General features: G+C 42.6%; 1 protein-coding gene across 2 annotated transcripts in view; it reads left to right on the top strand.

Annotated features, from left to right (window-relative positions):
- The window catches only part of LOC146805006 (acetylserotonin O-methyltransferase-like), a 723,771-nt gene that overhangs the window by 474,849 nt on the left and 231,451 nt on the right, over window positions 1–17,471 (top strand). For both annotated transcript variants that reach the window (XM_085622160.1, XM_085622159.1), the window contains exon 6: window positions 11,744–11,884. In XM_085622160.1, coding sequence (XP_085478286.1) covers window positions 11,744–11,884 — 141 coding nt within the window. The remainder of the gene's footprint in view (window positions 1–11,743; window positions 11,885–17,471) is intronic.

The following is a 17,471-nucleotide window of genomic DNA, read 5'->3' as shown; positions in this document are numbered from 1 at the left end:
CTGTTTTCTGGGTGTTCCTCAGATCCTGTCATTCAAAAGTGGCTGAGAATCAAAGCCACTCAAGGCCTGCCACTTTTGGGACGACAAGCTCTGAGGAACACCCAGCGAAACTATATATATTTTTATGCACCTCAGGGATTCTCTGAAATATAGAAGAAGGAGAAACAGCGATCATGGCTGGGGAGAATAAGAAACAGAAAGATTACCTCAGCCGAAAAGTGGCGATAATTTTATCACTATACTAGCAAGGTCACGCTATTGCTTGAAACCTTGCCTTAGCGCCTGAATTCCTAACGCCCATCTTTGCATCTCTAATGCGATGCAATGTGGGCGTTCCTCCCCAGGATAACGGGAGAAATGTCGCTAAGCGACATTTCTCCTATTATCAAGCCTCACGCAAAGCAGCATAGCGACAAGAAAAGTAGCGATAACCTCTGTTATCGCTGCTTTCCATACGCCTGCTTTGAAACTGACTTAGACATGATATCCTATGGAAGGTGGATATCATGGCTAAGTATGTGAGGCCCTATCAGCAAGCTATCGCCAAACTTCATGTGATTATCGCTGGGTTTCCAGTGATAATCACACGTTTGGCAGTTAGTGCTAGGATTTTTGAGATAAGCGTTGTCAATAGCACGCTATCTCAGCGATAAAAATCCATGCTAGCCGGCGATAATTATCCTAGCGCTAAGTGCGCTTAGCGATAATTATCGCCGGCTGTTGCTGATATGCCCCTTAGTTCTATAGTAAATGTACTACATCATCTATACATGCATACATTAAATGTTACAATAATGTGATTTATAGTAATGAGTAATGAGTGAGAATGTTTGAGATCCCATCTCAGAGATGCATATGCAACCCCAGTGTGAAGTCTTATAATTCACCTATGAGCCACATGTCACTGACATTATCAGCAAAACACTGATGTGAAGGAGGTGACTTAAGAAATATATTACTATTGTATTTGCTTCCAGGAAAGGTAGAATACCGATCAGTGAACCAGCCACTAGCATAGCAGGTAGCTTGCACGTTGAAGGAGCGCCAGCTGTGTCTATTGCGGAAAAGGTGTTTTCCTGTGGTGAGACAGCTGAAGTAAGTGCAATCAATGCATCCAGCAAATAAATGTAATGAGAAAAAGCATAGAATTCCCCTGCAATCCTTTGTCTTACCTCAAGTGACTGTGGAACGGTGATATGCTGATACAATCTGCTACTGATGCATCTCAGTACCTGATGCAAGCATCAAGCTCAGCTTGCCTGTGAGGTGTCTACATTGTCAGATGTAACCCTCTAGAAAGGTCCACTGGCCATGGAACAGTCTGCAACCACCTAAACACTTCAGGGTAGCTCAAATAATAGATATTCAAAAGGATGGACAAAGCTGCAAATACATTAACTGACAAAGTGAACACAAAAGTAATTGTGTGCTCCAACTCATTTCTCATGTGGTCAGTCTGCATGAGGTTGGGTTGGTGTTGTAATATCGCCTGCAGCAGGGTGGTGAAGTCCTGGCTCATCATTAGCATTAGCAGATGTAGTCTATATATTGAGATCCTTGTTGTAATACCTTTTAAAGGAATGTCTAATTTAACAATATTGGTACATTTTTGCACATTGCATTATACATTTAAAAAAAGTTAGTAAAGTCACAAAAAATCAATGGATTTTTTCTATTTTTCTGCTAATGTTCTTTGGCACCTCATTGTTTTCTGTGTTGCAGCACCATTGGTCAGCAATGTGAAGGGCTTGAATTATACACAGGCTTGACTAGAGTACATTTGAGTCTGTTTTGTCTCTATTAGAGCCGTAGTGGAATTAGATGTGTATTTTGTGAATTGCAATTGTCTTACTCATTTGTGATCGTGTTTTTGTGTTGGTGAATTAATGTCCATTAAGTACACCTATTTTGTATTAGTTTGTTCCCATTTTCCAGCCACTTCCCGTTGACCCTCCCTTTCTACAGAAATGTATGCCTATGTGGATGGAGAGCTCCACCTATGTGGTGGAGATATCCTTATAGAAACAATAGGAAAGTTGGAGGCACAGATGTGTAACCAGAGTGAAATTTATTTTATAGTGAGTACATTGTACAACTGGAGCAATAATGTGGATACTCCAAAATACGGTTTGTGGCTAGAGCCCATATTCTAATTTTCCTATCCAAAAAATATTTTAGGTTATATCAAAAGTCCTTTTTTTTGCTCAATCAACAATATAAAGTACAAAAAAATCTAAAATGCTCTCTTATTCCTAACATTCTAAATACATACAGACAACTTTGTCATCACATACATTTACATGATAAAAACGTCTTCAATATAACAGATCCCTAAAAACTTATAAACAATGGGCTTTCATATTCAATCCCAAATCACACACAATAACGTTTACTACAGGTTTGTTTATGAAAAGAGTAATTCCATAAGAAAACTTTCCTCTGAACATTTCAGTGCCTTAATCCTAATATAACTTATTGAGTACAAGCAGGAGACAGAAAAAATGATACAATTATGGGTATATGTCCTATATAAAGTTAATGCTGTTTGCCACTCAGTGATACCCAAACAGCAACAAAGGGGAAAAAGCCAATGGGAATGCTATCTACAATATGCTTTATAAAAGAACAAAACATGTTCATCATTCTCGGTTGATGGAAAACACTTAGGGCAGGTAATAGAAGTAGGTTCTTTTTTATTTCAAGAGTCAGAAAGACCAGCCAAGGGCAAACTTCCCAAACAAAATTGGATATAAAATGTTCTTGCAGCAGGATTCGTTGAAAAAAATCCATGAAAGGCTTGAATTCAGGATTACATTTCAACGTCAAAGAGGAGTTCACTAAACTGCCCTTGGTGGCCATAGCAATCTTTGTTCCTAAAACGTAATTTCAATAACTTGTTTTCACCTTTTCTCTATCAGTACTAGTTAGTGTAATAGGATTGAACCGATAATCATTTAGGCCCAACTTGAGGACCCATGTTTTTATGTGCAGTTGCCAAAGGATATTACTCATTAGAAGGCTCTCTTTTAGAACTCTTATGCAATCCCTATAGGGACCCAAGTCCTCATTCAGCCACAGTCTGATCCAGTACAAGATGGCTTCAAAAGGAAGCCACATCCCAAATTGACCTGAGATAAAGTTCTAGTCTTTCTGGTAGTGTCTGGGCGCTTCAAGAGAAGAAAATTTAAAGTGTCCTTACAAGTCTGCCCGTACAAAACAGCTCCACAAGCTTCACTCCTATATATCTCAATTAGGGGGGGGGGGAATAGCAAAAGTAGATGCCCTATTGACAGTCCTTAAGATAGACCCAGCCCTCTTTTTTTTAAGAATAGCACACCTTTTCTATTTGCTAACTGTGATCATCACTTATTCTCACTCCAGATAGTCAAATTCCTTTACTCTATCCTGTGTCCAGCCCTCAAACAATACCTTGCCATTTATTTTTTCTTGTGACTAAAAACCATGTGTTCAGTTTGACCACTATTGATCTCTATCCCACGTACTTTGCAAAACAGGTTAACATTCACCAAAATATTGGAAAGCCCCTTTGGGGTTTTGGAAAGAAGCAAGGTGTCATCTGCGAAAAGGAGACCTGGCATTTTATGTTCTCCCATTTTGGGTGAATCATTTTCACAATCAAATAGCTAAGGAGTGCATCCATTTATAAATAAAAGAGAGTAGGGGCCAAGATGCACCCTTGTCTAACTCATCTTTTAATAGGAATGGCCGCAATCAATTCTCCTTCTGATCCCCACCTCACTCTTGCATAGTTTTCTGAGCACAAAGCTTTTATTAGAAACAATAAACCCATAGGGGCCCCTTTACCTTGTAGGGTTTCCCATAACTTTCCTCTTGCAACATGATCAAATATGGCACAGAGGTCCACAAAACCAACAAATGACGACCCCGATCAATGCCTACTTTCTTCCGTTTAATAGATAGTAACTGCATTCTCTGATCAATTTACTAGTATTTTGGTGCAAACCCGCCTGACAACACTTGACTTGAGGAAATCCATTCTCATAACCTACTCAGAATCTGCCTGCTATAAACTTTCTGTACATTATCAGTTAGACTTATTATGAGCCTATAATTCCCAGTGGTTAGTCTATCTTTCTTTTATGTATGGGAATTATTAAACCTCCTTTCCAGGAGCTCAGATCAATAAAGCGTTTGACCAGGAGTTTATATACGGCCCCCAAATCTCTGGTCTGGAGCACAATGAATCAGCCTGGACTCTATCCAACCAAGGTGCCTTCCCTACTTCTTGGGTTTGTATGGCAACACATGTTTCCTCTGGAGTAAAGGGCCTGACCACTTACTCCAGGATGTCATTACCTCCCTGGTATGGAATTACTGTTTTGGCTTGATTAGTCTTATTATCAGCGTATAAGATTGAAAAGTGTTTGACCCACTTTTCTGGCCCTATTTGACAATCAGGGCAAGATGACTGTCTACATCCATTTTGTGCTACCAAATGCCAAAAGCACTAATTGTCCCCTTGTTTGGTGGCTGCTTTCAATTCATCCCAGATCCCAGCATCCTACCGAGCTTTGCTATCTTCAATGGTCTTGCCATATTCCTGTCTCTTAACTACGATCACTTTTCTTTGATTAATGTTCAAGGCTTAAATCAGAGCCTTCTTGGCAATTTTGCATGACTCATCAAACCATTCATTTGCACACGTTTTGTATAGGGCCCTGCTCCTTTTAAAGTATTTTGTGAATATATTTCACAATTTATCAAGGAGACTATTATGGAGGCTCATGAGCTGGGATAGGGTCAAGGTCTGTATCTTTAACACTTCCGATTTGCTAATGACAATATTATAAAAGTCAAGAATAGCTTTATTGGACTTACAAACAACCTCCCACCGGATTTTCCAATTATAGCTCGTCAGAGCAATGGGTGTTGATAACAAAGCATTTCCTATGAATTCCAGATCCCTTATTCTTGCCTATTCCCACTGAAGTGTAATCGAAAAATAGTTGTTCTCTTGATGATTGCCAAGTTTCCTATTTCTAATTTCATGCCACCCCAACAAATCGATCATAATGTAATCAATGTGGCTATTGCAGTTAGCCCTCATGAATGTGGGTTTAACAACTGCATCTGAGGGAGAACAGCCATTGCAAGGTCTCAACCCATGGGCAGCCATAATTGCCACAATTTTAAGAGTAGCTGTGCTCATCTTAGGGGGTTTTCTTTGATCAGGATAAGAATGAATCTCCCAGCATTTATCTTCTTTCCTAAATAAACCCTATAAGGGTATATAGACTTTCCTGACCACCTAAAGATAACGCACTGTGGGGTTCTTACGTTACCGCGTTCGGGTTCTTTGCACGGAACCTGGAATGAAGGTTCCGTGCAGGGAATGTGGAGCGGTCAGGGTTGGCAGTTGCTGCCGGGGAATCCGAGTGTCTGGACTGCATTAAAGAAGCTCTTCTACACTTACCTGCTCCGTCCTCTTCGTCTTCTTTTCATTGGCGACGGGCTGGTCCAGCTCTCAGTTCCCCTCCATTTGTCCGGTGATGTGGTTTTCCTGCCTGCACTCCTGGGTGACGAAGAATCGTCGAAGTTGAGTCTGGCCAAGCTTGGATGATCGCCGGACTTGGAATGCCTCCTGTTTTTCTCCAATCTCATCTTCGCCGGTGAGATTATTATTTTTTTTTTTTCTTTGCCTCTTCTGTTCCTCGGCGCGTAGATCGGCGCGTGGCGTATGTCTGAGCGTCACGTTCTGACGTCCTTCGTCTCCTTGCGTACTGTTGCCTTGACAACCTGGAGTTACGAGGCATGCGCTTTGATTAGAAGCAGCGCGTGTTGTCCTTCGTCTCCTTGTGTACTGTTGCCTTGGTAATCTGGAGTTATGTGTCTTGCGCTTTGATTTGAAGCAGCGCGTGTAGCCCAGCTACTCGAAGTGTTTGGATGGCACACGGAGCAATTTGAAAGCTTCAGAATTTTAAGCTTTGTGCTATGTACATGAAAGCACCTTCCTTGAAATATGAAATTTACAGTTATGTGCACATGTAGTTTTTTTTTTCCCTAAGCAGAAGAGTGCATTTCTTTGGAGGTTTCATTGAAAGTACCGTTTTTTTTTAGTGACATTTGCAGTATTGTGTTAATCTTTGTGGCAGCAACTCACCCACGCAAGATTGATTATGGATAACATTGCTGCTCCACCCCCATTTTTACAGCTACCTGGCCCTCCTCCTATGCTATGGCCACAATGGAAGGCCACTTTTGAGGCCTATTTAGAAGCAATTGATGGTGACACCTTCACGTCCAAGAAAAAGAAGGCTTTATTAATGTACAATGTTGGTGCTGAGGCAAGGTCAATCCTTCAAACTTTACCTCTGGAGTCAGTGTGGGTGTGCACCAGCCGTGGTGAAGACGGGGATGCACTAGTTGCTGATGATTATGCTTCCTTGGTAAAAACTCTCGATAAAAGGTTCAATCCCAAGCGCAATGTAGTCTTGGAACGACACAAGTTTTTACAACGTGCACAGATGCCTGGTGAATCCATTGATGACTTTGTTGCGGCTCTCAGAATTTTAGCTCTTAAATGTAATTACAGAGAATTTCGGGATGAAATAATTCGCGATCAGCTAATTGAGCGTACCTGTGACAAGAAAGTGCAACAAAAGCTTCTGTCTTCTGATGATCCTGACCTTGAGACTGCCCTTATCTTAGCAAAGAGTGTTGAACATTCTCAACTCTGCATGAAAGAATTAAATACTCCTGTGTCTTCATCCGAAACGACTTCTGCATCTGAGGTCAAGCTGGTCACCACAAAAGCTTCACCCAAATCGACCAAGAGTATCAATTCTTCCCGGACACCACCCTTGTCTAATCTTCCGAAAACAAGACTTGAACAACATCCTGCGTGTTATCGCTGCGGTAGCACCTCTCATCTGGGAAACTTCAAATTTTGTTATGCCATAAATCAAACTTGTTTCAAGTGCGGCAAGAAAGGACACTTAGCACGGATGTGCAAGGCAACTGTACCACAGAGGGTACCTCCTCGTACTGTGAGGGCCATAGAAGAGGACTGTGTGTATGAGGATGACGAGCGCTATGAATTATTAATGTTATCTTCATCTTCGACACATGAAGAAGGAGTTGTAGAAATAGCTTCCATCAGTGAGGGTCAAAGAAGGAAAAGTCCTGTGTGCATCATAAATGTGAATGGGAATGGCATGAAGTTTCTTGCTGATTCCGGTTCCCCTTTTACTCTAGTTAATGTCAAGGATTTTAAAACTCTGGGCAATGTTTCACTAGTTCACTCTAACATAAGAATTTTTGCGTATGGTGGTAAAAGAGTGAAAGTAGTTGGCAAATTCAAGGGAAAGTTAGAATTCAAGGATGAGTGTATTTTCTGTACTATATTTATAGTGGAGGAAGGTGCGAATTTATTAGGATGGCATGAACAAGGCGAACTTGGGATTATTCTTGATCCTAACCATGTTGACATGGTGTTATCTAAACGGGAGGCTAGACAGTACTATGCTAGTCTTCCAGAGGTTCCTCCAATACATACTATCACGTCTGATGTGTGCGTTATGAATGATTGGATTAAAAGTTATCCTGAGGTATTTAGTGGTAAGTTGGGCAAACTCAAGGGATTTCAACACCGCATAGTTCTCAAGGATGGTGCTGTTGCTGTGGCGCACAAGGTACGGAAGGTACCACTCAGTATGCGTGGGGAATTGAGGCTTGAGTTAGAACGGTTATGCGCACTGGGTGTGATCGAGGCTATTGAAGGGTCTGAGTGGTTGTCACCCATTGTTTTAGCGCGCAAGGCCGATAAGTCCCTCAGGATGTGTGTGGACTTGCGCGATCTTAATGCGTGCATCTGGGTCGATCGACAACCTCTACCCAACATCAATGAGATGTTGTCGACCTTGGAGGGTGCCAGGTATTTTACTTCTCTTGACATATCCTCCGCATACCATCAAGTCGAACTGTGCAAGGACTCCAGACATCTTACGTCATTCGTGACTCCTGATGGAGCTTTCCGTTATCTACGCATGCCGTTTGGATTGGCATCGGCTTCTGCAGTGTTCCAACGTCTCATGGGAAACTTATTCAGGAACACTGTGGGTGTGGTGTTTTTCCAGGACGACATTCTTATTCACGGGAAGACCATACAGGAGCACGATGTCCGGGTTAAGCATGTGTTGGATATAGTCAAGTCTAGTGGTCTGACATTAAGGAGGGACAAATGCAGATTTCTGCAAGAAGAGGTAGATTACCTTGGTCACCATATCTCCGCTAAGGGGGTGGAACCAAAAATGAAGTTACTGGATGCCATTAAGGATGCACCTGAACCCATAAACAAAGACCAGTTACGCTCCTTTCTAGGGCTTGTTGAATATTACGCTAAGTTTGTACCCAACTTTTCAGACAGAACTGTGTGTTTGCGTAGTCTTCTTAAGAAGAATGTGAAGTACACTTGGTCTGAGCAATGTGCGTCTGATTTTAGGTCTCTCAAGGAGGCTATTGTACAGGCACAGCCACTCAAACTTTTTGACATCAACGATAAATGCATAGTTACCACTGACGCCAGCAATGTTGGCCTTGGTGCTGTTTTAATGCAGAGGAGATCGGCCAATAAGGAAGAAATCATTGCTTTTGCATCCAGAACACTTCGGGGTGCTGAAGGAACCTATTCTACCATCGAAAAGGAGGCATTGGCACTATGGTGGGGTGTACAGTATTTTCGTAATTTTCTGTGGGGTAACAATTTTGTTCTCAGAACTGATCATAAGCCTTTGGTAGATCTGTTCACCACCAAAGGAGGTGGCAGAGCTACACCTCGTATTGCCAAATGGCAATACAGACTGAATGAATTCAATTATTGCCTGGAGTATGTTGCAGGTGTGAAGAACTGTGTGGCTGACTGTTTATCTAGGCTGCCTCTTTCTGCCAGTGTTAGTGAACCTGCCAATGACTTTGTGGAAATGGTGTGTGCAGTCAGCGCTATTGCTGATACGGGAGCTGCTCTATCCGAAGGGGATTGGAAACTGGCCATTTCTGAAGATGTGGAGCTTTCCAGGGTAATCGATTTGGTAATCCAGGGTTGGCCCAACAGTGCGGTTATTCCCGAGGAATTGATCCCCTATTCAAGAATTAGTGACGAGTTGTCTCTGGTTGATGGGATTTTACGCAGGGGTGGGTTACTGGTTGTTCCCTTGTCTTTACGGAAGAAAGTTTTAGACTTAGCTCATGAAGGTCATTTGGGCATTCGAGCAATGAAGCGGAGAGTGAGGGAAGATTTTTGGTGGCCGGGTGTTGACAGGTCCATTGAACATTGTGTCAGGGATTGTGGTGCGTGTGTGTTGAGCGACAAATCTCAGGTAACTTGTCCGTCCTCTGTCAGTCCCGTTGTAGTCAAGGAGGCACCATGGTTTAAATTGGCTTTTGATGTGGCTGGTCCATTCAGCGGTTTAGGGGCTTCTGCCAAATACGTGCTAGTCCTGATTGACTATATGTCCAAGTGGCCGGAGGTCAAATTTGTGGATGGTATTAACTCTAGTGTGGTTATTAAATTTTTATTGGAGGTTTTTCTTCGGGAGGGATTTCCAGAGCAATTGGTGACTGACAATGGTACACAGTTGGTGTCTACTGAGATGCAAAGTTTTTTGTGCAAGCACAGCATCAAACACACACTTACCTCCCTTTACCACCCACGCAGTAATGGGTTGGTTGAGCGTTTTAATCGTGTTGTCAAGGAACAGCTACAGTTGGCCTCTGTTAATGGTCTGGATTGGAAGGTTGTGATTTCAGATGTGTTGTGGGCAATGAGGACAACTCCACACTGTAGTACGGGTGTGTCTCCATTTTCTTTGTTAAGGGGTAGGGTTGCCGGTTCGAAGCTCAACAAGGATTGGATGTCAAGGAAGGTTGTGGATCCACTGAGGTTGGGTGCAGTGGCGGATGTTAGAGCTGCCACTCAAGCCAAGTATGGCTCTAATTGTCCTAAGCAGTCTTCTGTGTGTGAAGGGGATTGGGTGAGGATTAAAAAACCTGTTTTTGTTCGTAAGGGTTCTTCTCGTTTTTCTGCTCCTATGAGGGTCAGTAAGGTGAGAGATCATGTAGTTGTCCTGGATAAGGGCAAGGTCTGGAATAAGTCTGCGGTTTCTGTGGTACCTAGGTCTAAGGTGGAGTTTGTAAGAGCCAAATTTGGTGTTGGTACTCAGGGTACAATTCCACCTTCCAGCGTCAATGTGCATGGTGGTCGCATTTCGGAGAATAATCTTGCTTCTCAACAAGGCCCTTCGAGAACCAAGTTTCTTCCTGTTAGGTCTAGGTCATCCCCTGTTAAGTTGAGGGATTATATTAGATTTTGACTTTCTGTAGTTTGGGGTTAATGTGTCTATGTGTGGGTAGTTTTTGTTTTTACGGAATGGAGGGTTTGTGTTTTTTTTGTGAAGGAAGGGGGGTGTGTGGGGTTCTTACGTTACCGCGTTCGGGTTCTTTGCACGGAACCTGGAATGAAGGTTCCGTGCAGGGAATGTGGAGCGGTCAGGGTTGGCAGTTGCTGCCGGGGAATCCGAGTGTCTGGACTGCATTAAAGAAGCTCTTCTACACTTACCTGCTCCGTCCTCTTCGTCTTCTTTTCACGCACGCAAAGGAGAACTTAATCCCTATGATAGGGAGAATAATGAAAACCGAATTATCCTTTTCTGCACAGCAAAAAACCCTAACACTTCCTGGTTGAATCACTTTTAAATCAGGTACACCACCCCTTACCCAGATATACACAATTCACTGGGAGGGCTAAAATTCTAATATGCAACTAATTTATACACTATTACTAAATATTAAGCCTGGGCAAAGCACTACGCTACGCTCGCGTAGTTTGCGAAGTTCGCGCTACTTTGCACTACACGAATTGTACGTAGCACAGTGCAAACACGCGTAGCGTAGTGTTGCGTAGTGCTGCGGTCATTTTTTGCTTGCTCGCGGTCCTCAACGTCAAGATGGCGACTGCGAGCAAGCAAAATGACATCTCGGCGAGACTTTTTCCTTATTCGCGATCAGCAACATCAAGTGGGCGATCGCGAGCATGGAAAATAAACCTCCCGGCGAGATTCCCAACACGAGGAGGTCAGGTTTCTCATTGCGAGTGGTCGTGTATGCTCACGACCGCTCGCGATGAGAAACTACCAGTTCGCGTTGAGAAAGCTGCCGCTCGAGTAAAAATCTACTCGAGCAGCAGAAAACTACAGCTCGCAAGATGCCATTTTCAATGATTGCACAGTGCCGGTTGCTTGTCTGCACTGTGCAATCATTGAAAACGACATCTGGCACAGTGTGAACAAGGTACTACGCAGTTTGCGAAGTGCTACGCGTAGCACGCGTAGTGCGAACTGCACTTTGCGTAGCTTCGCGAAGTGCTACTTCGCCCAGGGTTACTAAATATGCAAAGCACCACATATCAGGAATTACTGACAGGCATAAAGTAGAAAATTAATAACTACTATCCACAAATAATAACCATGTTCTTTGAACTGGCAATGGTTGGAACACTCCTTAAAATATGTCCTTACACATCAATGCAAAGCTGTTGTTACCTTTTCAATCAAGCCTCAAGATGAAAGCTTTCCTTGTCACTGAGTATTGTCCTGCACATCAAAAATCACTTCATTTGGTTTCTTTCCATCAGACAATTGGAAATTCTTTAAACACTCATGCAAGTCAAAAGCTAACTTTTCTCCTGGATTTTGTTTTCCTCTTTAAGGCAGCACCGGAGAACTAGCCAAGCAATGTCTTTTGGAACATCCACATTCTACAGCAATCATCTATGATTTGCCTAAAGTTGTAGAAACTGCAAAGAAGCACTTCATATCTCCAGATGAACATCAAGTCCAGTTCCTTGCAGGTAAGGTTATTGTTCATCTGTGGTGAACTAGATCAAAATCTAATCGCAGCATTTTCGCCAAAGCACATGATGGCAACAAGAAAATTAACAGAACAAGACACCAGCTAATAGACAAAATTAGGATTGGATTACACATGTAATCAACATGAGATGATTTACGTATGATTCGGTAGATCAAAGTTAGAAGAAGCCCTTCCTGAAAATATCATAAAATAAAAACTTTGTGATTTGTCCAGGGATGAAACTAAACTGACAGAAGAATGATGACACATTTCAGTGCATCTATCAAGCCAAAGGTGGTACCCTAGATTTAGAATCTGATTTAGGGTTTAGTGCACAGTACTTATTCCTTCAGGCTGATGAAGGAAAAAACCTCTGCCACCCTGATAAACTACTACCATAGGCCAAACTTAGAGAAGACTGCCAGTCCAGTGGCCATTTCTGTTGTCACTGCAGTTCCTTACACTGTACAAAAAGATTGATAGGTGGCCACATGTCTCTAAATGAGGCAGGCAGACCAAGGGTTTGGGGGCCATGATTGTCTTTTGTGTTTGCAACAGAGTACCATATTCGCCAAACTCTAAATCAGGCCCTTGGTGATTTCCAAACCTGGCAACATTGAAATGCCTACCCCTAGCCATGTTAACCTGTCAAACCATTCCCTCACTTTATTTGACATTATTGAGATATCAGTCTGAGAGGTATGGGCCCTTCATCATATCAAATTTGTTTATTAACCACTTTCTCCCACTGTATATACCTCCTTCTAGTGACCTCACCAAACTAAATAAGCAATACTGTGATAAAATATATTTCATATTTATTAATCGTGCTCCAGCCAAAAATATATGCAAATATCTGAAAAATAAATCTCATTGGTTCATGTTTGAGTTTAGCAATCAGAGAAAGATCCTGTGTGACAATGCAAAAAAAATATACACCCTCTCACTCTAAAACCTCACCCCTACATTAGGAAAAAAGATTGGTAAAATAGTCTGTTTTCAAGTAAAAACTGAAATTTTTAGTCCCAAACTTCAGAATGGTGGAAACAGAAATTAGGCCTAACCATATTCCTGATAACCTGCAGAAGTGCCATAGATTAGTGACAGTTCTAACTCTCCCAACTAAACCCTTCAGGTTCATCTTTAGCGGTATATAGAAACACTGTGTAGATGAAAGGGGGACTGGGAAATTATTTGAGACTGCACTTTGATAGCCACACCAGAGAACTCCTATTCAACTCAGTACTTAAGTCATTAGTCTTTATAAATATGTTCTCTCCTAGTTGCAAAGAAATAACAGATATGTGAAAAGAGGCTTTTCATTTACTTCTGGCCTATATTCAAAACTAGAGAAAACAATACTAAGAAAACAATGGGACTATAACCAAAAACTGTGAGAAAATATATGAAAAATATGTAACAATTTCTAAAATAAGTAATAATTGTCACTCAATGAATCACGAAAACAAGAAATTAAGAAAATATGTTATGTAAAATATAAGGTGAATCATACTATAAGAACAACAGATCATATAAGATAGAATGTTTTATAATATATAAAACTTGTTATGAAAAACTTTTGTATAACAATTGTATATGGTTTAAACAATTTAATATATTTGCAAAACGGATACGCAATGGATAAAATGTTGTGAGGTTACTAAGGACATTTCACTCAACAGCCGCCATAAGCTGCTGCATTTTAAATTTCTTCGGCGGGCTTATTTTACACCGGCCATGGCACATAGAATAGACACCAGCAGGCCGCACAGTTGTTTGAAATGCGCGACTTCACATGCTGATTTTTTCCATCTGGCGTGGTCCTGTCCCCGCTTGCAGCCCTTCTGGGCAGCGATACATGATACACTAGGGACAATAATTGGTCTTCCACTGGTTCCACTCCCTGAAATAGCACTTTTGGGGTACACAGTCCAGATCCCCCAAAGGTCAGGAAATTTGCTGCATGGGGACTCCTACTGGCTAAAAGAGAGGTCGCCATTCACTGGGGCAGGAAAACATTTCCTAAACTACAAGACTGGCTGAGGAGTTTAGTACACTGTAACACAAATTCGGAGGTATATGCCAATTTGATGCCACTGACATCACGGCCAAAGGACATATGGGGACCCTTGAGGGCCTATCTGGAGAAGACTAAGCAGACCCCCAACACACAGCCAGACAATGGAATAGTACCTGAGGGAGTGGGCTGAGGGTACACTTTCCGAAACCCATATTATAGGCTCTTACAGATAGGGGTGACTCGCAGAGGATTAGTGCGGTTTAGGGGGCATTGCTGGCATGGTAGCCTATTTGTGGGGTGCGAGGTGAGTGGGTGGGTAAGGGCGGCCCTGGGGGTTGGCTGTTGCGATAAATGAGATCAATGTACAGGCTGTTTAGACAACTACTTTTGTACTCCCACTGTCAGGAATAATTGGACTGCTTATTTGCCCTTCTTTGCAATGCTATGTAACTCTCATGCGTTATTTGAAAAATAAAGTGTTAAAAAAAAAATATATTGAAAAATACCAAAATGGGAAACAATGTTGAATAAATATATGACATGTTTTGCATTGAAAAAAAATAAATCAGTAGTGTTAAAAACTGACATTTTTTAATAATATTATGTTATATACGTATATATATGTTTCTGAAAATGTAAACATATACATTAATTACAATATAAAAAACTAAAGAAAAATTTAAAAATCATTCAATTTGGCCGTTACTTCCCTATCAAGAAATGTCAATACTATAAATCTGTGTGAAATAGTCAGGGCTCGATTACGATCTCGGTCAGAAAGGCTCCTTACGGGATCCGGAATGACCAAATCTGATTCAGATCTGCTGTTTCCATTCGAATTGTCCCCCATTCCGAATCACCAAGTACAAATCAAAGATCTTGTCTGCGCCGATCGAATCGTTTCCAAACCCCAATCTGTCCGTCCGGCTCGTCTAGAGCCGAATCGTGCCACGCAATGGACCCGGCTTCCGAACGAGCGAGTACGATGCATGATTCGGACAGCTGTATCGACTCGGTCTCAGCGACATGAAACAGCTGTTGGAATCGGACTTCGGGGGGCCAGAGCAGCCCGCCTTCACCCGGAGCCCTCCGAATCGGTCACAGGGAGGTGAGCATGGGTCCCCCGATCCAAGCATGTACAGTCTGGCCGGCAACATGGGGTGCCCACCACAGGGTGTATGCTTTTTCCCACCCAACTAATTTTTGCTATGGGAGCCTGTGTATGCGTCGGTATACAGGCTTCCATAGAGTTTAATGGGGGTCCGAGCGAACCGAGACTATCAGCATACGGCTGCATCATATTCGTTCTATCAGACTCACACAGCGCGTATCGCTAGTAAAGCCGTCCGGATTCGAGTCGTACAGAGTGCTTTCCTAGCGATATCGGAATTACATACGTAACATATAAAATAAAAAGCCTGGTAACAATGCGGTTCAGATATCATTCCGACCTTATCGGTTTAGGAATGGTTTTCAACCTACTCGGATCGGGAGAGTCTGACCGACTGATTATAATGCATCCAGATGCTTCCAGCTACAATTTGGTCGATATGGGAGCCTATGTTCCGACGGAATGCATAGGCTCCTATTGAAAAAAGAGGTGGCTGGGGGAAATTGGGCACCCTGTGGCGGGTACCCTCTGGTGCCTGCCACACTGTGCATGGCTGCTAAGGGGAGACCCATGGGAACCCCCACAGGCCAGATTGGGATGGCTCCAGGTGCAAGGGGAGTGCTACAGGCCCCCGAAGTCTGATTTTGACTAGAGATTCAAATCGGATGGCATGAATCGGAAAGACTGTCCGAATTCAGCATCGTAACTGGTCATTCGGAAATTGGGCCCATAGAGACGTACGAGTCTGCTCCGTACGGCTCGGTTATTTCGAATGCCACCAGGTTCAGATTGGTATAACTCACATTGTAATCGGTCAGTCGTAAACCTTTCCGATTCGGTCGGAAAGCCATGTTCCTGATCCGATTCGGACAAAGCAAATGCCGTTAGGAGGCCTTCCAAACCGCATCGTAATCGGGCCCAAAAATGTTACACATTTAAGTGTTTATATTTACTACTCCCACTTGTACTGCAACAATTTTGGGGGTTATGTTGTACGCTAAAAGGATCACAATTACTCTGATATAAGCTATTTAGGGGAAAATGTTGGACACTAAAAGTGGTCACATCCACTATCCCCACTCCAATATAAGCCATTTCAGAGAACGTGTTGCACACTAAAGGGGTGCAATTTACTATTACCACTACAGAACTTGTTTTCCTTTGGAAATTTGACTACAAGTAGCACATTACTCTGCATCAGAGGGACGTGACATGTATATTAAGTGGGCTTTTCCGTGCTGCCACCCATGCTTTTTGATGCGAAACTCTATTTACTAACAATAGGCGTTAAAAGGATAAATAGGGGTTTGCATCCTGTATGACTGGCTATCTTAAGGAGAATTTATGTAATTTAAATGTTTGACCTGTTGGTTTAGGCTATTTCTTTATATATCATTATTATTGTTATTATGGTGGTAAGATAAATGCATTTTGTACTATTGCTAAACTCCATGAATTTGCAATTGGTAGTTCAAATTAAATGTGGTTTTTGCACTGATTTTTGAACTTATCCTTTGATACTTTCTCAGGACAAAAAATAGAAAAGGACGCTTTCTACTTTCTTTTCTGACTATTGTAGGAGAGTAGGATCCGCCTCTTATGGTTACCCCCACTTTTTGCTGGTGTTTCACTGTTTTTCGACTGTAGTCTGGCTGAGACCCTGCTACTCAGTGCCCCAGCCTAGCTGCTTCCTCTCTAAATTCATTGCATGTACTTAAGGTACACCACAGATTGGATCCTGAGGTAGCCTTGTGAATCCCTAGTATATGGTATACTATGTACCCAGGGCATAGGTACCCCAGAAGCCTACCAGGGGCTGAAGCATGTATTATGCCACCCCTGGACAGCCACCCAAAATGACACCACAGATCTGCTACTGCAGCATGGGTAAGGTGGTGCATGCACCGCTTACTGAGGTATAGGTTCACTATACCTCATCTCTCACTGCACATACCCACCTGTCAGTCACTCCTATGGCATGCCTTAACAGTCCTGAAGGCAGAGTGCTTGGTTATATGTGAGAGGGAGCCCAGGCATGAGCTGAGCCCACCTGCAGCATTCAGAATCTCTTCTCCGGGGGTTGTCAGTGGTGCAGCCTGACCATATACTCTTAAGTGCATTATATCTTATACGGTTAATGCTAACTTTGGACTGACTGCACTGAAACATGTTGTGTTTGGTGTCAAACACCTTGGAATCATACCCCCACGTCAGTTCTTGATGTGAGGGTATGATCCCACCCTTCTAGAGGGAGAGACATGGCAGTACTGGTATACCCGATAGAAACGTAACACAGCCCTGGCATCACAAAATGGATGCTGCAGCCACAGACACAAGTCTGGCCTCCTGCTGATGACCAAAACTCTGGCAGGGGAGGCCTGGACAATAGGTTTCCTGTAACAGGGAGGTGTAACCACCTCCCAGACAGGCTTATGTGTACTGGGGCTGGGTGGG

Source organism: Triturus cristatus, chromosome 8, assembly GCF_964204655.1.
Source record: "Triturus cristatus chromosome 8, aTriCri1.1, whole genome shotgun sequence".
In the NCBI taxonomy this organism is placed as follows: domain Eukaryota; kingdom Metazoa; phylum Chordata; class Amphibia; order Caudata; family Salamandridae; genus Triturus; species Triturus cristatus.
This window is presented reverse-complemented; position numbering and strand designations above follow the sequence as displayed.